Source organism: Chanodichthys erythropterus, chromosome 16 (assembly GCF_024489055.1).
Source record: "Chanodichthys erythropterus isolate Z2021 chromosome 16, ASM2448905v1, whole genome shotgun sequence".
Lineage (NCBI taxonomy): Eukaryota > Metazoa > Chordata > Actinopteri > Cypriniformes > Xenocyprididae > Chanodichthys > Chanodichthys erythropterus.
The window spans coordinates 21,871,557-21,895,800 of NC_090236.1; the positions used below are offsets into that span (position 1 = coordinate 21,871,557).

Genomic DNA, 24,244 nt, shown 5'->3' on the forward strand with positions numbered 1-24,244 from the left:
AAAATGAATCAGCAGTTCACTGAAGATATGCATCCATTTTAATCTCCCAAGGTGATTTTCTTTTGATTTTCAGCCATTAACTTCCTTCATTCACAGCCTTGGTGACTGAACCAAAAGAAAATGTTTGCCTGGTTAACATGGCCCTGTTAGCTCCAACTCAGGTTTTTGGCTCAAAACAACCTGGCTGCAGAACTGAGCACCCATGAGATGGCAGAACTGAAACTGCCTACTTCCAGAGTTAGCAGCAGCTGAAGCATTGAGATAACTAATGGATGGCTTTCTCCAGGTGTTATAGACCTCCTTAGGCTAGCCTCTGCAGCCTCGCTGTCAGTGTGTATGACCCTAAGAAGAAGTTGAGCAGTGATGATAGATGGTAATGATGAGAACAGCTCTGCGCTAATAAACAGAAACAGAAGAACAGCCTGCTATATACTTCTAACAACACATGTGCGACTGGAGCTTTTTGTGTATCGTTCTCAATATACTGTAGACATTTTTTTAAATTAGTTACTTTGTAAAATAAAAAAAAGACCTTCAAAAGACTTCAAAAGTTGTCCATCACTCCAGCTGTGCATCAAACGCTACTGTAGAGACACTATAGTGAAGCTTGTTCTAAGAATAAAGATGTTTTGAGTGGTTGTCATGTGCAGTGCTGACTGTAACGAGCAGCTCTCATTCTCTGAGTGCCTACGGGATGCCCACTCCACCAAACAGAGAGATAAAAGGGCCCATCCATGCACCTCTGAAGCCCCGCTAAACTCAGGATTTCCTGGGCTTTCATTAATGCTGTAGCTCTGGGCCAAATCCATTGTATGTTTACCACAGTAGAATAAGCCTGATGTATTTTGAGCCATGCTAAGAAGTACTCATAAAGAGTTTTTTGTGGACATCTATTGAATGTAATTTGTTGGAATGATGTGTGTGTGTAAACAGTACATAAATACAGTGGTGGATATGGCTGAGATTCACAAAATAAATCATGAAATATGACATTAAAAAGTGTATAAATCACTAATTTTTCTAAAGTGACACTGTCCAACAACGACACTAGTGGTTAAAGATATGTGTGTTACACTATGAAGCAGTGTCTCTCTTGCCTCCCCTGAGCCCATTGAGTTTTAACAGACCACCTTAAGTGTGCTGTGGGTTTGTGAATTGAGAAAAAATATGCAAAAGTCACGTGAGAGCAGGCAATGTCTCCATCAAGATATGATTGGCTGTTCACACGATAAATCCCGCCTCTTGTTTTTGTGCGCATTCTATATTTGAGAATCGGTCCGAATGAATAAATAATGGTGCTAATGAGAAGACTAGTTAAGAAGTTAAAAAAGGATATCACCACTTTATGTCATGTCAAACTTGAAATGACTTAAACATGATCTGTAAAGTTTTTATTAAAATATGTTAAAATGAAGTGTAACTGGAACATGCATTTACATTGGATTAAAAACAAAACAAACAAACAAACAAACAAAAAACAGCGAGGAATTTGCCTCCTCATTTTTAGAACATCATGCCTCATAAATATATATATGTAATAACATATATGTTTTTGAAAAAGTATCTTATGTTCACTAAGGCTCCATTTATTTGATAAAAAATACAGTAAAAAAAATTTACATTCTGAAATGTTATTACAACCTCAAATATTTTAAAATGTAATTTATTCCTGTGATGGTAAAGTATTTATATAACATGTATATAATGTCTATAGTTATAATATAATTGTTGTTGTGAACATAGCAGGGAGGTTGTGAGGTAGACACCATGTGCAGAGTCAGAATTATTTAAAGTGCAGAATGCCTTGTGTCTTTTAAAGGAGTCCAGTAATGCAGACACTATTTAAAATCAATGATAATATTTATTTCAGTGGTGCAATTGCATTATGTTATCTCAGATTCTTTTACTCAACAAAAAAGTCTCAATATTTTTATATATTGGCTAAAAAGTTTATGAACTCTTCTTGACAAAGAAATTAATTCAATTTCAGTTTGTGTTCTACTAGACAACAAAAACATAGCTAGTGATAAAATACCCTGATGGGTTGTGTGATTTATGGCGTGGGACTATATTTGTCTATTTGTGCATTATATTGTCTTCAATATCAGTGTGTGGGCATCTATTCCATCTATTCTATTTTTTTGCTAATAAATAACAAAAAATGTCTGACAATTTGCAGTTTAGGCCTGTTTAATGATCGTAATGGTTTTAATTACCCATTTTATCCCCAGAAATCTCAGAAATTATTCAGTATTGGAACTTATATTGGCCATAGTATTGGATTACTGATACAGTTAAAGTTGTGTAATGTCACATTATATGTAGTTTTCTATTAAAAGTGGTTTATTGAGCATTTGTCTCAAGTTTCCTGAGGGTGTGTTAATGTGCATTCACTGCATTGAATTGTGTTGTGCATGTTTTCAGTGTGTGATATTGACTTTCTTGCATGTGGCGGGGTCTCTAATGGAGCGTATTGATTGAATACCTCTGAAGGAATGACTGTGGAGAAAGGTGAATGCACAACAGCTAGCTTTGTTTGTTTTAATTAGTGTGTAGTGCTGAAGGCCCCATGCCAGAGAAGAATTAAATCATAAGCCACATCTCCAGCGACTTTACTTTCTTAACTCTAATTACTCTCGAGCTGTAGCCCTCCTCCACTCTGAGAGCTGGGTAGTCGAGGAGAATTTATAAGGATGTAGGCTGCCATCCTGCTTTAATTCACAGCTACACTGGATATCCACTGCAATTTCTGTATTGTATTCAAATGTCAGATGGTCATGCTGTGGATAATTGAGGTCCCTGCTCTAGTGGCAAGTTGAAAATAAAAGGTAGATCAAATAAAAGATCCACAGTGTTGACATGTGGTGAAGGTTTGAGTTGCGTACTCATAATTAAGGTCTCTTCATTTTGAACCATGTGACATCATGCATTTTAAGTGTTTCATCATTAGGGTTGCAAAGGGGCGGAAAGTTTCTGGAAACTTTCCGTAAACTTTCCACGGGAACTTAACCTGGGGAATTTTGGAAATATTCCATTTTGGAAACGTAACAGGAATTTATGGGAATTAATTGGAAATTTTGGGAAATTTATATAAATTTATAATATTTATATAAAATGTATCATATAAAAACATAAATATAAACATTTTGTTTGGTCATAACATGAAATAACGGTTATTTGTTTTTCACATTCAATTAATTCTAATTTAGTAAATATGTAAAATATATTTTTATTGCAGCAATTGTAACTTTCCCATGGAAAGTTTCCAGCTTTGAAAATTCCTGGAATTTTTGCAACCCTATTCATCATTCATGTAAGTTGTGTTCTCAAGATTCAAAATTTCAAAATATCTTATCTATGGTCAAGATACCCTCTAGTTAGCTATATTGAAGCTATTTGAGGTGTGTGCGCATTTTAATTTTACTTGTAAAAAAAATAAATAAAAGATAAAGATTTACAGAAAAGTAGTAACATTATAAGAATAAAGCTGTAATCTCATAATAGGGCCTTTCACAAGTCATAAATGTCAAGAATAAAGACAATTATGAGATTAAAGTGGTAATATTTTGAGTCAAAATGACAAAAATAATATTACAGTATTAATAGAATTCAGATTAATTTCTTGCAATGATGCTAGTGCAGAAGCTAATGGCTTGGTAACCTATAATCATGCATTTATGATTTTATTGTAAATTTTAACTAAAATGATTCTATATTATTCATCCAATACTATTCCATTTAACTCCAAATTTTATAACTTTATTCTTATAATGTTATATTTTTTATCAATATGTTTATTGATTATATATATATATATATATATATATATATATATATATATATATATATATATATATATATACAGTTGAGCTCAAAAGTCAATCAAACGTTTACAATCTGTTCAAATGTGAATAATTTTAACAAGATAAGAGGTATCATCCAAAATGCATGTTAATTTCTATTTAGTACTTTCCTGACTAAGATATTTTACGTAACAGATGTTTACATATAGTCCACAAGACAACAAATAAAAGCTGAGTTTATTAAAATGGCCCCGTTCAAAAGTTTACATACCCTTGATTCTTAATTCTGTGTGTGGTTACCTGGATGATCCATGACTGTTTTTTTTTTTGTTTGTTTGTTTGTTTTTGTTTTGTGATGGTTGTTCATGAGTCACTTGTTTGTTCTGAGCAGTTAAACTGATCATGTTCTTCAGAAAAATCCTCCAGGTCCCAAAAATTATTTGGTTTTCCAGCATCTTTGCATATTTGAACCCTTTCCAGCAGTGACTGTAGGATTTTGAGATTCATCTTTTCACACTGAGGAAAATTGAGGGATTCAAACACAACTATTAAAAAAGGTTCAATCATTCACTGATGCTCCAGAAGGAAACACGATGCATTAAGAATATGATTCTCTCTCATACAACTTACATGAAAGTGTACAGTGGCATGAAAAAGTATGTGAACCCCTTGCAGAATCTGTGAAAATGAGAATTATTTTAATAAAATAAGAGGGATAATAAAAATTGCATGTTATTTTTTTATTTAGTACTGTCCTGAGTAAGATATTTTACATAAAAAATGTTTGCATTTAGTTCACAAGACAAATCAATAGCTGAATTTATTAAAATAACCCCATTCATAAGTATGTGAACCATTGATTCTTAATACTGTGTGTGGTTACCTGATGATCCACGACTGTTTTATTTGTTTTGTGATGGTTGTTCATGAGTCTCTTGTTTGTCCTGAGCAGTTAAACTGAGCTCTGTTCTTCAGAAAAATCCAGCTCCTGCAGATTCATCAGTTTTCAAGCATTTTTGCATATTTGAACCCTTTCCAGCAGTGGCTGTATGATTTTGAGATTCATCTTTTCACACTGAGGACAATTGAGGGACTCAAACACAACTATTAAAAAAGGTTCAAACATTCACTGATGCTCCAGAAGGAAACACGATGCATTAAGAGCCGAGGGGTGAAAACTTTTGAATTCAAATATCAAGGTAAATTGTACTTAATTTTTCTGCTGGGAAACATGCAAGTATCTTCTGTTGGTTCCGAAGGGCAGTACTAAATGAAAAACAATGATATTTAAACAAAATAAGAAAAATTGTGACATCTTCATCCTGTTCAAAAGTTTTCACCCCCCAACTCTTAATGCATTGTGTTTCCTTCTGGAGCATCAGTGAATGTTTGAACCTTTTTTAATAGTTGTGTTTGAGTCCCTCAATTGTCCTCAGTGTGAAAACACAGATCTCAAAATCCTACAGTCACTGCTGGAAAGGGTTAAAATATGCAAAAATGCTTGAAAACTGATGAATCTGCAGGAGCTGGAGGATTTTTCTGAAGAACAGAGCTCAGTTTAACTGCTCAGGACAAACAAGAGACTCATGAACAACCATCACAAAACATAAAAACAGTCGTGGATCATCAGGTAACCACACACAGTATTGAGAATCAATGGTTCACATACTTATGAATGGGGTTATTTTAATAAATTCAGCTATTGTTTTGTCTTGTGAACTAAATGCAAACATCTTTTATGTAAAATATCTTACTCAGGACAGTACTAAACAAAAAATAACATGCATTTTGTTATCATCCCTCTTATTTTATGAAAATAATTCTCATTTTCACAGATTCTTCAAGGGGTTCACATACTTTTTCATGCCACTGTATGTAAAATTTTAAGATGGTAAAATACAGATCAAACTGTGTCCTGAATGGAATACAATACCATGTCTTAAATATAGGATGATTTTACATTTCCGATTTCATATTGCTATATTAAACTGAACAGTTGGCAACTAATTCCACATCACCACACTACTTTGCCCCCTATGGCCACGGTCCACAGTGATTGCATGAGTCAGAAGGCTCCCTCTGCTCACTGTAGCGTTACAGGTGGCTGATGGGTGAAAAAGCCCATTGTGCTGAGCTGATGGAATGCTCAGTCACTCCGCTAAATGTGCCGCGGCCATCTCCATCGATTTAGTGTCACTTCTCTGATGACAGACCAATTCAAACAAGGTGTACAGCATGGCGGTAGTAACATGATTTGGACTGCAGAAAAACAATTCAGGAAATACCAGGAGGGATGTGCAGTTCATATGGTTCAGAGCAATGGAAGATGAAATGTTGATAAGGATGCCTCAGTGATTCGTTTAGACACATGAGATTGGTTTATTGTTGTTGGTATATTACTTTAAATGAAATATACAGCAAACCTGATTCATACATGCCTATGTACTGTATGTAGGGCCTATATTTAATGAAAGCTTCTTGTGTATTTGTTGAAAATTATCATAACTGCCATAAGGTTTCCTTAAAAAAAAAAAAAAAAAAAAAAAAAAAAAAAATCACAGATCCATTTCAGCTATTCCTCTTACCTCCAAAAGCTAAGACAAAACAAAGCATTTTGTAGTCGTAGAACACTAACAACCATCAGAAATAATCCAAACACAGTGTCTTGCACTGGCAAGAGTTTAAAGATTGCTCACTGACAGACAGCCTGGCAGGTGGAACGGCAGGGAATAAAACTAGAATACATAAGCAAGCTTTTGGATCTCCATCCTGTATCTTCTTTCCTACTCCTACTGTATTCGAAAATATCTGCCATTTTTACTTAAATCTTCCCAGCAGTCAGTCATCCGCTTGTTGACAGCAGTGGACTGTAGCAATAGCAAGCAAAAGAAATCACTCTCAATGAAAAAAGTTTGGGAAATCCCAACCATTTTTAATGAGAATTTTTCCACAAAGTAGGCTATATCCTGTTAGCTCTTTTCCCATCTGTAGCATGTTTGTTTGTTAAAAATGTATTGATGATATAGAGCTTTGTGCTATTGTTATGTAGTCTTTTAGTTTGCATTTTGCCTTGTTCAGAGCCTGTTTGTGGTCCCTTTGTAGGTTGTTGTTTATTCGTTCCTTGATTGTTCCCAGCTGTTTCTATTAGTTCATGTGCATTCATAGACCTCATGTTTCCCTAGTCGATGGTCGAGCTTTGTTCTGTCAGTGAGTCTCACTTTTCAAGTCATCGTCTGATTTTGTTTATTTTGTATTTGTTCTCATCTGTGGTAAACTGTTCTAGGGTTCAACTCGACTCACCTACAGTTCACGTTATGTGACAGAAGCACATTTCTTCTGTGATGGTTGTTTCTTCGACTGTGGACACTTTTAACCTTGTTGACTTTTAGAAAATAAAGTCTTTTAAAACAGAATTTTCACACTCTGGAGAGTTAAATTTGTCCACTGAAAATGTCCAATATGTATATGGGTCATTGACAAATAAGGTTTTTAAAAGTAAAAAAAAAAACACATAGTGGAGATATAATTAATTTTGAAGTTTTATTAAGTGTTATCAATGAGATTATGAGGTTTTTATAATCGATTAACACTGCTTTTGTCATTTTTTACAAGATGGACAAAATTTGTCACCAAAAAGTCATTCAGTTTTACTAAAATTTTGGTTTTACCGAATGACACTTTTGGTTATACCAAATAACGATATTTTCAAACAATGCTAACAGGCTGATACCTAGCTAGCTAGCAAAAGAATGACATCAATGAAATTAATTTTTCTGGACATTCTTTCTCATAACTCATTTTAATGCCATTTTGCACTATGTTGATATATGATATTATAAAGTCATGCAGAATATAAAAAAAATACATTTATTACATTTTAAGATATTTTAATCACAAATGATTAAATGGCTGTATTGGCCTTTGGACGGTTAAACTGAATGAATTTTTGACACTTAAAAATCTTTAAAATACCTTTATATGTAGTAAAATATAACTAAAACCTTTTGGATTCAATAAAAGAGATCTAGTTGTACTACCTTACATACTTTGGACATCATATCTTTATTTTTTTATTATTATTAAGGTCTTTGGACAAAAAACTCATCACGTCATTGACCCATAAATACATCACATAAGAGTTCTGTGAATTTTTGTCCTAAATAAATAAAAATTTCCACCGCATCTTGACTAATGTATTGTGCTTAATAGCATTTGGTGACAAAAATGATGGTGGTGTAAATGACATTTTGAACATTTTTGGAATAAAATGACTGTATTTTTGACCAATTTCACAGCTAGCATTGTATGGGTCAGATTTACTAAACAGGGCAAATTAGCATGAGAGCGCAATTCCAAAAAAGCGCCAATGGGAGTGGAAAGTTCTGTGCATGATCTACTGGCGGCGCGCACATTAAAGAACACAGACACTGCTGGATCATTTCCATAATGACTAATGCAATCTACCAAGAGCAACACAAATTAGTGTTTCATTTTGGGCGGTAAATAATGATGCAAATACCAGTAAATTGACTAGTGCAAACCTTAGTAAATCACCTTGCATGATTCATTTAAATATTCTCCTCCCATAAATTTTGCATCTGAAAGGGAAACTTCTACAAAAATAACTGTGTCCACACCTTTTCAGCATTCATTTTTCACTGTGTGTCTTTAGTAAGTCCCGACAAAAGTGTGTTTGCTCTTGTGCAAGCTGTTAGTAAATCTGGCCCTATGTATCCTAAAATTGTTTGTTTAGATTATCATATTTTTTAACATAAAAGGCATTTGAAAAGCAGTAAAAAAAAAAAAAAATAAATAAAGGAAAACATTTTTAATGTTATCTTGATGTGACAAATGAAATTTTTTTTTAATGTACAGTATTTATTTATTTGGTAAGCAGTATACTGTAAGTGGGATGATCTACAGCCAGTCAAACACAAACCAAGCCATTTAGGGTGGTACTCTGTACCTTATATTTGTTTAAGATTTGCCCTGCTAAACCTCATATCTCTTATACCTAATTAACGTTAAATGTTTCCTTTTTATTTCCATAGGTGAACCTCGCAAGTTTGACCCAACATTTAGAGGGCCAGTTTATAACAGGTAAATCAACTTTCATGTCTTTTCAGTGTTGCAGATTTACACTTGACTCAATCCATTGATCACAGTCAGCATTATTTCTGACATCATGAAGCTCTGGTGCTAGTGTCCTCATCATTCAAAAGCCATTTTAACTATTCAGGGGTGGGTTTCTCAAAGCCAACCATCATCGCAAGTTCCGTCATTACCAATATCATTACCAACTTGCGACCATAGTTGGCTAACAATGCTTTTGGGAAATGCACCCCAGGATGTGATGTAACATACAAACCATCATGAGGATAGCTTTCTGACCTTTGACCTTTACTCACAAAAGTAATAAATTCAAAACAGCTGATGAATGTGGTGATGCATCAAGCACTTGTGGAGTATTTATTGCTATTTTCTATAAAGTTAAATATATATTATACTCTATAATATGTAATTTATAATATTTGCATGTAAATATTGAAGGTGATAGATTTTGAAGTAAAAAGAAACATTAAGTTTTAAAGTTTGTCCTTTGATTTTAATAATAAATGCAACAAAGGGTAACTGCAATGACAGTAATGTCTCTGTTCACTTTATTACTCTGTTTGCAATTCTCTTCTCACAGAAACATTCACTGTTGTCATGGAGATGCTCTCCGTACATTCCTTTTTATTGCATTCATTTGATCTCATATGTTGCTAAATATTTATTTAAGTGTATAGGTATCATGTGGATCGAAGCCAATACATCACAGCTAGATGCTTTATAGCCTGGTCTGTAAATCAGTGGGCTTGATAAAACTCTGCATCTAGGGCATAGTTTATTAATAGATTAATGTATCTATTTAAGGCTAAAGGTTATATGCTGTTGGAAAACAGCACAAATCAATGGCATTTACTTAGTAAAGTAAGAGTGAGTGGAATCTGAGCAGCTGTAAAACAATCAAAAGCAGAGCAAACAGAGGCCCAGTAACCCATATAGAGGGATGATGGATCATTAAATAAAGAATGAGGAGACTGTTCACTTCACTAATCATGTCTGGTTGAGGAGTGGAAGGCAGGGAGTGCGGCTAGTGAAAGTGTGGCCAAGGGAGAAAGAAGCTGCTGTCTTGTATTACCTCTTTTCAAAGGAAAGATCACAGTCAGACCATTTCAAAGCACAGTGGACTTGTCATTTCAACATGATATTATTAGTATTTGTTGTGATCCTTGTGTAAAGAGTAGTTCTGTTTCTGTACAGTTAGGCAAAAAAAGACAATATCAGCATAGTGAAAGTCCCTATTGATTGCACTCATGGAATTCATAGGTTTATTTCGTTGTACTAATAATTATACCTACTGTATGAATAGATTATAGGTTTATTTATTTATGAAAGAATATTTATTTATTAATGAAATATGTATTAATGTTATGTTTTATTAAAATATGTATTATTACATATTATTAATATTTATTAATTTCATTAAATTCAAACAAACTTCTTTCACATTGTCATTATGGGGTATTGTTTGTAGAATTTTGAAGAAAATAATGAATCAAATCCCTTTTGGAATAAGGCTGTAACATAACAAAATGTGGAAAAAGTGAATACTTTCCTGGTACACTGTATATGCTCTACGAAAGAGATCACCCTGGCCATTCTGCCGATTCATGGGCTGATGCTGTGTGGACATTTATCAAGGCATCTTTTGTAAAAGGTTCCTGACATGATTGGCTTCAATGAGCCCATTAGCACTCTGATGTGAATATTTGGATGAGATGATTACACATTTGATGCAAAGCAATTACACAGAGAGAGAGAGCGAGTCAAAGCACAAGACATTACCCTCGAATGTCTATTGCTTTTCTTCATTCTGAGTCTTTAGCAGGAGAAATTAGGGATGAATAATTCCCTGGCAGAGGTTTGAATGCTTCTTCAGCCATTTAAATTCTTCACCAGCCCCTTTTATATTCCATTGAAGTGGGAAGAGGGAGACAGGAGCGATTGGCTTTTGATATCTGGAGATGTAATTATAGATCGCACTATGTACAGCAAAGCCGAAGTTATTCTACGCTTTCTCTTCATGTATGATGGTTCGATTTGTCTCACCCATTGGTTTCATATTGAATGAGGTCAGTGAGCTTGGCTAATGGGAAGTATATGACAGTCATATTCGAAGTTCAGAAGTTAAACTGGCTAAAATAACCTATGTGCCTGTACTCTCAGAGTTGCGTGAAGTCAGCCAGTCAGATTAGAGCTTGCCAAATTTTGTGCAGTATGCTACAGATGTTTATGTCCTTTTATGGTCATTTGTTCCTGCTCTCATTATAGCTTCCCAATAGAGTACCCCAGGGATGACGTGTTTTTGTAGGCCAACCCGGAAGTTAGCGGCGCACGGGTTCCCTCGGTTGAAAGCCTATGCATTTTTCCCATAGACTTTTGGAACATCGCAGACAATAAGCTCTGTGTTTAACAAAGGGTTATGACACTTACACGTTTTGTCTATTAAGATAATCTTTACAAGTGAACACAACATTTATAGATTTTGAAGCCTAAATAAAGTCGTCAGATATAAAAGGCTAACAGTAGGCTATAAACGGACTACAGCACACCATGGTCGCGGATCAACGTCACCACCACCAAGCTTCCTCAAACTTTATTTAAAAAAACAACTTTATTTAAAAACATACTCGCTGATTATGATCTGTGCTGAGGATGAATACTTTTCCACTTTTTCATGAGAAATGCTGTCCAAATGTCCCGTTTTTAATGATGACATCTAAAGTCCCCGCCAAAGGAAGTAGTCCCTTTTAGCAATTTGTTAGCAACCGCCGATTTTAAGACACAGTAAAGGTTTAAAAAAATCACAAGTTGTTTATAACTGGCGTGTTTTATGTCATAGATCAAAACGTGAAAGTATTTAGAGGCTTTGTTTACCACAGACCTTATTTCAGGCGATTTAGCAAAAACCCATTCAAAAAACCCATAGACTTTACGGCGTTGGAACCGGAAGTCCTAAAATACTAACTCGCTTCCGGTTTTTGCCTACAAAAATGCGTCATCCCTGAGGCACTCTATTATCTTGCACAACCATCTTTAATTTCTGTCTTATCACGCATTCCAGACATAGTTGGGAATTTTCGATGGCGGCGTGACTCAATTTGTGTTTTTCTGTCAATTATGGCAAAAACAAAAGTAATGAACACAAAATGCTCACGAAAAGTTAAAAAAGGTATCTTTATATATTACATTATAAACACAACCCAATCTTGTGTGAAAACGTGAGGTGGTGATTTCTTATAAATTTGTATGATGTGGTTCATTTGGAAACAATTGGTTTGATTTTTATTTAAAAAAGTAAGCATGAAGGTCCACCCTAAACCCCACCCCTTAAACATAACCATCAGTTGGAAATAAGCAAATCATATAAAACATACAAATGAGATTGTATGAATTGATACAATTTAGCCACCAATTTGCCAAAATTCAAAATACTTTCAAACTGCCATGAGTGTGTTGTATAAACCTAATTTCCCGATAGCTCGTCAGTAGACAGCATCTTTCCAATTGTGTCAAGTGATGCTTCTCACTGAGGCCTGGTTTGATGGACCTACCCTGAATTCACAAGTCGGATATTTGACTTTGAGTGCCGTTCAAGTCATTATTTTAAATGGAATGCCCTTGAATTAAAAAGGGTTATTATTTATTTCCTGTCTACCTCCTACTCCTACTTCTTAAGCCTTGTCAAGCTAGCCCACTGATTAGTGACTGTGCTGTAAATCCCTCAGACCTCAGAATGAATCCTTTGTGTAACACCACATCATTACATGAGTATAATAGTCCTTGCACATGGGCAGCAGTCTCATTCAGGGAGAAACACATGTACTCGACTGGAGCCAGTCAGAGTACTCTGCTGCCTGTTATCAGCACAGTCAATCTGCCGTCCCTCAAAGGACTCACACACACAGCTGTGATATATAGAGCTGCTACTATACTGTTGAAACAGTAAGAATTTTAATGGTTATGCTTCGGCCCAATTCACTTCTATTGTAAAGCGTCAGGTCAAAATTTTATCTTGAATGTAATCAACATGATGCCACAAGTTCTTTATCTTGGACTTAACTTATTTTGAACATATATTGTATTGTACAAGAGATGGATAACAATTAATGGAATTTGGCATAGGGTTTACTGTAAAAACTGTATATACTGTAAACTGTACATCCTGATCCTATGATCAAACCATTGAAGTTACTGGGAGAATTGACCCTTCGCTAAGCCACGCCCGAAAACCGCCACAGGCCAATCGTGGTTGAGCAACCGTTACTAGGCGCGGGAGGTCTGTCAAGCTTTCGAGCGAAATCTAAAACCCAAGGGGAGAAATGCCGGTGTTCTGACAATTTGTGCTACCCTGTCAGATTTTGCTACCTCCCATTGAAACAGTGGGTAACGTTAGCAAAATCCGAAAAATCCGAAATCAGATTGTGCTTCCAGCGTGATGGTTTATGGCTTTCTTAACATATACACCTACCCAACATTAAACCTACCCTTACAATAATGCAAATACAGTAATTTTGTGTTATTTATCATGACAACAATGATGTAATATTGATGAATGCATTTGCAGTAAGCCCGGGTAGGATAATCTGACGGCTAGGTTAGCTAGCTAACTCAGCACATCATTGCTTGGAAAGAATGACGTTTTTTTGTTCATAATTCATATATTTAGACGTGAAATAAAATAATTAAAGGCAAGACGGAGTTACGTTAGCCTGGCCTGCTAAAAATATAAGCGGGAGAATGTTATCATTGCAAAGTGGCCAGGCTAACGTCTTGTGTTTATTCCACAAGACTTACGGTTATTATTAGGTTCACAAATTTCACTTAACCTGCTGTGGATGAACAAAGCTTTTCCTCAATAAATTGTGTGTTTCACATTTGAAATGTCAGCGTATGAGGCGGCTGCTGCTCGCGCTGGGAGCTTTAGCTTCAATTTTGATCAAATTATTTTCTAATCAGTTGCATATTATGTCGTGGATATATCCCTCGAATGCATACTGCAGTCCCTTTTGTCTTGCTCTCTCAGATATTTCACCTGTTCGCCAAAAAATGACTAATTATCTCCTTGAAAATGTCTGACACCGGTGCATACATACTGTAAATGACTTGCCAGGCTCGAAAGCTTGACAGGCATAGCAACAGTAACTAAGGAGGGCGGGGCTTAGCGAAGGGTCCATTAGAAACAAAGTGGCTGGCAAAATGGTTGATTGGAACAAAACTCTATATTTTTAACACTTTTTGCTGTATCACATCATGTCTGGTTTGGACTCTATGATCTGTCCTGTGACAGAATGCATTTGGCACATTTGGCAACAAGATTCAGAGAAAACGGGGTATTAAAATTGATCTAGAGTCAAATTAAAATTGAATCAGAAAAGTTATAAGCCATTTTTCTCAGTTCCAGTGTTGGCGTATCTGAGGGTGAAATCCATAGGGCATATGAGCTGATGAGCGAACCTCTTTAGAAACGTCTCTGAGATGAGACATGAGAGTGGCTTCTGTAGATGGCAGAATAGCAGGTGAAGTTGTGCTGGAGGAGCATGAAGATAATCTAGACACTGGCAGCACAGAGATGGAGAGACTGCAATAATTGACAAGAAATGTATTACAACGGGAGTCAGTCTGAAGGTGTGTGTCTCCATGAGCTGGGTGTGAAGGAGTGTTTTTATGTAGGAGTGTTGGAAAAGAATCTAAAGTCCATAGTCAGTTCAGCTGCTTGTTGTAGTCGGTAGAGCTGAGAAGCAGGTAAGAACAAAGAAAAAGGTCAAAAGTGCAAAAAATGAAATACAGGAAGAGACCGAGAAAAACAGTTGAATTATTTAGTAAGAGAGAGATGTGTTTATAAGAGCTTAGGAGGGCTCAACTGAATGCAGTTCCTCACGCTGGTTCTCAGACACCTCTGACCAGGTAATGAAGCTGTCTGCTGTTTCTTTGTTCATCCTTGAGATCTCTAAAGCGCATTTTCACTGACCAATCGATTCTGAGTTTGAGAAAATCATTGTAAAGTAATCACAAGTGAGCCTAAGAACATCAGATGAGACTGGTTGAAAGACATCTGGTATTTTACCATATCAATGACTTTCTCATGAAAACTGCCTGCAATGTTGTAAAAATCATTATACTTCTTCCAACAACTTGACTGTATGCTTTTAAAATACTGTTAAAGTACTGGTAGATGCTTTTTGTGGTGTTGTGGGTGGATGCTATAATTGTCAGCCAGTTTGCTAAAGTGTTGTGGGTGTTTTCTAGCGTATACTGCTTATTGAGTGGTGTGGGTGGTTGTTAGGTAGGGTATCCAGATTTCTCATGGTGGAATACAGGATGGGATGGACATATCTCTTATGACAAATTTAATTTCATGATAACGATATTTATCATATAGTTATTTTATTTTGTTACATAAAAAAGAACAAAGAAGCCAATTACACAGAATAGGACAAAAATACGATAAGAGTTATAAATTAACAAAACTACATTTTTCAGGTACAGTAGGTTTATTTAACATCTTTTGTTATTTGATTAACATTAATGACAGAGACTGGTATTTTAGGCTGCTGTCAATTTAGTACTGGATGTTAGGATCTAATATGACACATAGATATCGCTATCCATTTTTTACAGAGTGCCTAAGCCATAACCAACTGCATTTACGTGAGATACTCCACTTGATGGGCATTTTAACAACTGTGTCTGTATTTGACCACTCAGACGAGATCGTGTGCTGTCTGAGAGACCACTTCTGATGTATGTCATTCAGCGTGATAGCACATTGAGTTCTTTTTTCACAACTTACTGTGCATAATAACTTGATGAAGATCTGCGTTAAATGTACGCGCATGCTTTTTTGACATCTTCACATCTGACTTCATCTCCATCTTGCTATGTAATATCCCACCTTCACTAGCTGCAAGTTAATCGATAATGAATTGTGATTTGATGGTAATTTTGTTCTCCAAAATATATTATGACGAGATTGGCTACCATTGATTAGGCCGTTCTTGCGTGACAGAAGACTACAACACGCTTTTAAAATGATTACCTAGCAAATACAATTTAGGAAAGAAGAAATACAGGACAAAACATGATTTTTTTCATGTCAGGACACTATACAGGCCTGTGCTGGGAAAAATGGGACATCTGGTCACCCTATTGTTGAGCTTTATTAGGAGGTTGCTACTGGCATTGCTAGCTGGTTGCTAGGGTGTTACTAGGTGGTTGAATGTTGTGGGTCGTTTCTAACATTTTTGGGTGGTTGTTATTGCTAGCTAATTGCTAAGGGGTTAATAGGTGGTTTCTAAAATGTTATGGGTGTTTTCTAGTAGTTGCTAGCATTGCTAGCTGGATGTTAGGGTTTTACTATGTGGTTGCTAGAATGTTGTGGGTTGTAACATTGGTTTAGTAATCTGGTGGGTTGTTTCTAACATGGTTGCTAACATTTGCTAGCTAATTGCTTGGGTGTTGATAGGTGGTTTCTAGAATGTTGTGGGTTGATTGTAACATTTTTAGGTGATTGCTAGCATTGCTAGCTAATTGATAGGGTGTAACTAGGTCATTGCTAGAATATTGTGGGTGGTTTAACATTTTATGTGGTTGCTAGCATTGATAGCTAATTGCTAGGGTGTTCATATGTGGTTTCTATAATGTTATGAGTGGTTTCTCACACTGCTAAGTAGTTGCTAGCATTGCAAGCTGGTTGTTAGGGTGTTACTAGGTGGTTGCTAGAATGTTGTGGGTTGTTTCTACGATTTCCAGGTAGTTACTATGGTGTTCTGGATGTTTGCTTACTAGTCTAAGTCAAAAGAATCTCTGTGATGTTCTGGTATATGGCTGAGGTTCCTCCTTGAGTTGAAGTCTAGGGGATTTTTTTTTTGTGTTTTTTCTCTCGCCAGAAGAAAAATATATAATTTGTATGATTGCACAAATGGTGCAAGACAAGTTAAACATCAAAGTTTAATACTTACAGTTAGTGATTGAAACAAATCTAACCCTAAATATGAAAACATTTATGGAACAGAAATATCCCTGAAACTAGTTGAACAATGCGATTAAGCATTATGTGAAATTGGTTAGCAGTGAGCAACACATTTGGACTGAGGCTATGCTGAGCTCAGTGTTTAGTAGAGCACTGACCCACCTGCTGCTATTGATAATGAGCTCTAATCGGCTTATGTGTTTGAAATCTCTCCTGCCCTTCCATATCTATTTACAGAGGAGGTGGGCTTAAGGTTTTACGTTTGGAGGGCGGTGAGATTGACCTCAATCAAACCAGGTTTAGAGTAACCTTGGCATGAGAATGTGGGTCTGTATAAATAGTCTCATAAATGTCTGAATCATGCATCATTCTCAGGTGCAAGTTAAGGGTAATTGTTTTAATAATGGTCATAATACTTCTCCTTGTACCTCTGTAAAGCCTTTATTTGAGCCTGTTCTCAAGGCCTCATTTTCAGCTAGGTATATGTACTGCAAACTTATTTTGCTTATGTTTGTGTGTAGCTAAAATGCAATTGAAAAGTATAGAAAATCAGGCATAGCCATTCTTTGCATTGAAGAGATCTTATTTGGCAGACATGGATATTTCTACCTCTTGCTACCCTATTCTGAACTTAAGGCAGGGTCACATGCAGTCTGGCCTTGACATTTTGGCCGGCTGCCCGTGGTTTTATCAATCAGACCGTGATTAGTAAAGCATGACTAAATCAAGACTTCTATCTAGGCTGAAGACCTTCAAGGTTTATTGTAAGGTATGACTATGACTATGAATATGTGAATTAGAGGAAGATGGGGTAAGATGTCCTAACTTTTATTGTCAATAAATCTAATCTCAGCACATTTATTTATTGGTTCTACTCTTATTAATCTGAAGTCTAGTGTGCTATTGCTACAATTCTGAGAGTTTCCCTGTTACTAATCTTGCATAGCCAGACCTTCAGACTGACGGCAGAAGATCTGGACTCTATCGCAGCTTTCATTGGCTAAGGACCGCCCAAGAGTACATTTGATTGACATGTAACACAACCAATCACAGTTCATTTTGTTCCACATCATGTTTAGGGGCATGAAATCGATGTCCCTACAATAACAGACCGGCGTGCATCTAATAAATTCAAGAATGTTGTGCAAGTTTACTGCAACAATGGAGCCGCAAACTTCACATACTTTTGAAAATCCTATGTTTAGTTGATTCTGGTAAGAGCTCGTTGTCACAGTTGTGAACACGACAGCGTTCTTCCATAAGGGGGTTTGGCATCACGGCATTTGTTTCCAGGCGGACCATTAAAGAACGCAATACACATGTCACTCGGACATCCTGTAGAATTAATTTATTTATTTTCCTTATTAAAGGGGTGGTTCATTATGTACGTTACATATGTTACGTAATGTTACGTAACGTTGGTATGTTGAGATTCACCTGTTCTTCGGAGGTCTTTTAAACAAATGAGATTTATATAAGAAGGAGGAAACAATGGAGTTTGAGACTCACTGTATGTCATTTCCATGTACTGAACTCTTGTTATTTAACTATGCCAAGATAAATTCAATTTTTAATTCTAGGGCACCTTTAACTTTAGTTAGTGTGTAATGTTGCTGTTAGAGCACAAACAACATCTGCAAAGTTAAGACGCTCAAAGTTCAAAGCAAAGGGAGATATTTTCTTTTAAAGAAATTGCTTTTTAAGGACTACAACAAACGGCTGGTAGGGACTACAACAAGCTTCTTCCTGGGGTAGTGACATCACTAACCCTGAAATGTACATAAACCCTGCCCCCCAAGAACACACAACAAAGGGGTGAGGCCATGTTATTGCAATACAGTACATAAAAGCAAGATGTCAACATGATTATAACTGTAATTAAACTAAACTATACCTGTTCAATCTTCATGCAGCATATATTCTCTGGCTCGCATCTTACAACAGTTCCCACATGAACGATTTATAGATTATCATAACAGAATATACTAATCAATGACTTTAAGATATCCCATATCAGCAACGTAAATTAAGCAACTAACCATTCAGAAACATCCTGTTGTGTTCTTCTTGAGTCTCTCCATCATTGTCTGACTTCGTTTTGAACATAAAAGGCTGAACAGTCTTTGTGAGCTGCTAACCTGATGCTAAAACAAGCTCTTGAAACTCCACTCTCTGCTTAGGAGGAGCAGCTCATTTGCATTTAAAGGGACACACACAAAAACGGAGCGTTTTTGCTCACCCTCAAAAAGTGACACATTTAACATGCTATAAATAATGATCTGTGGGGTATTTTGAGCTAAAATTTCACATACACACTCTGAGGACATCAGAGACTTATTTTACATCTTGTAAAAATGTCATTATACCACCCCTTTAATATTTCCCTTCATTATTTCCAAGGATGCATCATCATCCAGTACATGCTTAATTCACTTATCATGAGGGTGGCATCTTCCCTTATCTTTCTATATGAAAGGTCACACTATAATAATTGAATACTTAATTGTTTTGTATGTTGTTGTAATAAGAGATGTGTATAGAGCTTGAACTTTTTTAAAAAGTTCCACCTTTCAACCTCTATGCTCTTATTGAAATTACTCAGACACAGCTGTCTCCTCCAAAGAATCATTTTCATCAAACCCTTTGAGAGGCAAGCAAAGTAATTTGTTTCCAGCAAGAGAATTAGACATTTATAATTACTTTCTGCTTTCAGCAGTGCAATTTTCTTACTGCCAGCCCATATTCAGCTTCAAAATATGACAAGCAAATATTTATTTTATGAGTTCTGAAGAAGGTCTTTTAGTGCAATATCCAGACACAACCTGCTTACTAAGAGTATGTTTATCTGTCTGTTTTGCAAAACACAAATAAATCATAAAATGAGACAAATGAAAGATAAAAAGTTTGGTATAGGATGTTTGAAAGCTGGATAAGTCATAAATCCAAAATAAACAAACAAACTGTGGAATCTCCATTTCTCATAATAACTGGAATCTGAAAGCAATCTGTAAGCAATTAAAAAAGCGAGTGATAAACATGGTTAAATATAAGCAGAATAATAATACTACAATTAAGGACCATATATAATATATGAATTTAGATGTTGTCTTTTAAAACAGATTGATTAGAAATGTAAAATGTTAGAAATTAATCTTATATTGACCATATAGGCCCTGCTGGTAAAACTGGTATAGTGCTGGTCTAGCTGGTAGACCAAATTCAGTTTCCTCTGAAAGACCAGTAAATCTTCATAAGGTTCTGATTGGTCCATGGGTAATGGTAGCATTTGCGCAGGAATAATTTACTACTTTCCAATGTAAATCTGTGGTGAAAAATGGAACTGCAGCATGCTCTAATTGAGAGCCATCGGGGCAGATTTCAGGCTGCCTTGCTTATTTTCACATTACCTTACGTAAACCTCGCTCTAGACCATGACGACATTAATCCGCTTCAGCTATTAGTCTGCCTCATGTCAGTACCTAGTGTGGAGTAGCAAATTAATCGAAGTATAAATCCTTTAGTTTAAACATGCTCATGTGAATAGCCTTTATATACAGTAGTTCTGTTGTGTTTGTTTTATATTTGTTCTGAGAATAGACATGACTTTGTTTTCCTCACTGGAATTCCTACACAAGTTGTAACATTCTAAAACAATATTCAGAGGCAATAAATACTACAAGATGGCATTCTATACATGTGTCATGTGTACTAAAGCCATCATTAGAGTGCCACCCTCAGGCTGAATAACACAATCTCTGCCAAAAATGTGTTCAGTGATTAGACTATAAAGCTTACAAAATGTTTATCATAAACTAGCGCTAAGACCCAGAATCTGCCCTACCTAAATTTACGTCCAGGAGCCGCTCCTGCTTCAATATAGAACCCCATTGAACCTTTTTTTCTAAGAGTGTATAATCTTCAACCAGGTTCAACTGGTTGTAAACTGTACAGTGAACTTATTGATTCCGAAGTACTTCGATTAAAGTACTTTCAAGGCCTGATGAGTTCTTTGGCGCTTGACATGTGATTAACACAGCACATTGTCTCTGCCTTTCTTTCTCTTACTTGTAGAGTTGCTCTTCTTCTCTATTCTCCATATCACTGTCGACCTTGTCAAAGATGTGCATGTGCGACTCCATCTTCAGAGTATTAGATGTGCAGTAGCAGTAGATGTGACCTTGCTGCTCAGTGTTATCAGCTCACGTTTGAAAGATGTGCCTAATCTCAACATCCTATCGACGTTTTGGTCGATATTCAGTACATGAAATTGCATACGTAAGGGATAATGTTCAGTCAGCCAGTCATCGTGTCTTCATCTGTTTTAAGTTCTCTTTCATCCAGCTCTTTATCAGTTCCTGTTGTTCTGAGCAAATATTCACGCAGTGAAAGGTTTAAAATAATGTTAGGTCTTAATTTTTAGAAAAGGGGGGAAACTTGTAGTAATATAAGTTATTAAAGGTGCCCTCGAATGAAAAATTGAATTTATCTTGGCATAGTCAAATAACAAGAGTTCAGTACATGGAAATGACATACAGTGAGTCTCAAACTCCATTGTTTCCTCCTTCTTATATAAATCGCATTTGTTTAAAAGACCTCAGAAGAACAGGCGAATCTCAACACAACACAGACTGTTACGTAACAGTCGGGGTGTACGCCCCCAATATTTGCATATGCCAGCCTATGTTCCCAACATTATGAAAGGCATTAGACAAGGGCAGCCAGTATTAACGTCTGGATCTGCACAGCTGAATCAACAGACAAGGTAAGCAAGCAAGGACAATAGTGAAAAATGGCAGATGGAGCAATAATAACTGACATGATCCATGATATCATGATATTTTTAGTGATATTTGTAAATTGTCTTTCTAAATGTTTCGTTAGCATGTTGCTAATGTACTGTTAAATGTAGTTAAAGTTACCATTGTTTCTTACTGTATTCACGGAGACAAGAGCTGTCACTATTTTCATTTTTAAACACTTGCAGTCTGTATAATTCATAAACACAACTTCATTCTTTATAAATCTCTCCAACAGTGTAGCATTAGCCGTTAGCCACGGATCATAGCCTCAGAATCAAATGTAAACAATATAATAGTATACAATACTCACATAATCCGCCGCATGCATGACGAACAAGGCAACACTGTTCAAGGCAAGCGTGAGCTCTGTGGACATTGAGCAGGAGAATTAAAGGGCCAGTAGCCCTGAATCGGCTCATTTATAATGATGCCCCAAAATAGGCAGTTAAAAAAAAATTATTAAAAAAAATCTATGGGGTATTTTGAGCTGAAACTTCACAGACACATTCAGGAGACACCTTAGACTTATATTACATCTTTTTAAAAAAAAGTTCTAGGGCAATATGTTTACATGCATTCAAGGTCAAAAAACACTTTCTAATTTTCTCAGAACATTGCAGCAACTCTTTTCTCAGTGTCTGAGACAGTTAGATAAAGGATTCAGTTTTTCTAAACCCCTCATCTGAATTTTAGCTCTGGGGGCTTCCTCAGCACTTGTATACACAGTGATATGAACAGTAACAATGGCATCAGTTCCCTTTCAGTCGGTCACGTTCGACGTATGTCAGTAGTGACCGACGAATTGGGATATCGCTTAGAGAGCCCTATCATCTTCGTGTAAACTAAAACAAGCCAATGGAATGGGCGTGCGATATTTGCATAATGCGCACCGCCCCCGTCAGGTGTATATAAATAGGAAGCAGATGCAATCGCACTCTGTCTTTCGCTTCGGAGCCATTCACTGGTGTCCTGTTTTAGAAGACTCCTTTCTTCGTTTGTTTTATTCTAAAACATTGCCTCAGAAGAGGATTTACAGCGAGCTTTCAGTGCTGGTGAAAGGGCACGTTCAGCGAGGTCGCGAGTCTCCGAGGAGCTGAGCTATAAGCTCGAAAACTGCTGTTTTCACAGCAACACAAAGAGTGTGTGCGTGTGTAGCGATTTGGGCCGGTTCCTCGGTGTGTCAGGGAGTGGTGTACCTGACACATCGCGCCGCTCCCTGGGTGCTTCAGCACGAGTGAGTTGACTTCCCCTTCTAAAAGAGCTTTACAGACGAACCCTGACAGTATGTCATTTCGTCTGTGCGTTAATGGGTGCGGTCGTTCCCTGGTCCCTGCTGATGGGCACAATCGTTGCATCTCGTGTTTGGGCATTCTGCACGCTGAAGCAGCTTTTGTGGATGGTTTATGTTCCCATTGCGGGAACATGACTATCGCGATGCTGAGGTCGAGACTCTCCTTCCTGAAGTCTCAGGAAGCGGGGGTCCCCTCTCCTATGCCGCGTACGACCGTTTTTTCCGGCCCCGGGAACCGGAATGACGGTACGGCGCTGTATAGGAAGGGTGACCGGAGGATTACGGTCAGGGCTTCCCCGCCGAGCGGAAACGCTCCTCGGGCCCCTGCCGCCTCATCAGCACCGCAACCCATCGTGCCACCGTTGGTTTCCGCTGGGCCCTCTACGGACTGTCCAGCCGTTACCTTTGGTGTGCTGGCGGCGGATCGGATGTCGATCGCTGCATCGGAAGGTGAGCCTGAGTCCTCGGGGGAGGATTCGGACGCGCTGCCGCCCGGGACGGTAGCGTTGCCCGAGTCGGATCCCGAGCTCACGGCTGTGCTCTCCCGGGCCGCCTTGTGCGTCGGGCTTGAGTGGAACCCTCCACCCTGTCCCGGCCCATCTCGGTTGGACGATTGGTACTTGGCGGGGGGTCGCGCTGGTCAAATCCAGCGTCCCGCCCCAATGCCTTTCTTCCCGGAAGTACACGATGAGGTGACCAGGTCTTGGCAAGCTCCGCATGGGGCTCGTACAGGGCCTGGTCCCTCGTCCGCCTTCACCTCCCTGGACGGCGGGCTAGCCAGGGGGTACGCGAAGATCCCGCCAGTCGAGCGGTCTGTTGCGACGCAGTTGTGTCCAACGGCCGCTGGCTGGCGCGGTGAGCCGCGTCTCCCGTCCCAGGCCTGTGAATTCTCAGCCGGTCTGACTGAGAAAGCTTACAGTGCCTGTGGGCAGGCTGCCTCTGCCCTGCACGCAATGGCTCTTTTGCAGGTCTATCAGGCAAAAGCGCTGTCGCAGATGCCCCAGGAAGGTCCTGACCAACAGCTGCTTGGGGAGCTGCGCGCTGCCACTGACCTTGCCCTCCGGGCAACGAAGGTGACAGCGCGTTCTGTTGGCCAGGCGATGTCTACTCTGGTAGCCCAGCAACGCCACCTCTGGCTGACCTTGGCAGACATGAGGGAGACCGACAAACATTGGTTCCTGGATTCCCCCGTGTCTCCGGTCGGCCTTTTCGGCGACGCGGTGGAGAGCTGTGCCCAACAGTCCTCCGCTGCACAGAAGCAGGCTGAGGCTAT

At 37.7% G+C, this 24,244-nt stretch overlaps 1 protein-coding gene across 1 annotated transcript in view; it reads left to right on the plus strand.

Moving 5' to 3' along the window:
- slc44a5a (solute carrier family 44 member 5a) overlaps positions 1-24,244 on the plus strand; it is a 110,978-nt gene that overhangs the window by 54,556 nt on the left and 32,178 nt on the right. The window contains exon 2 of the mRNA XM_067362679.1: positions 8,855-8,903. Within this exon, the coding sequence (XP_067218780.1) occupies positions 8,855-8,903 (49 nt within the window). The remainder of the gene's footprint in view (positions 1-8,854; positions 8,904-24,244) is intronic.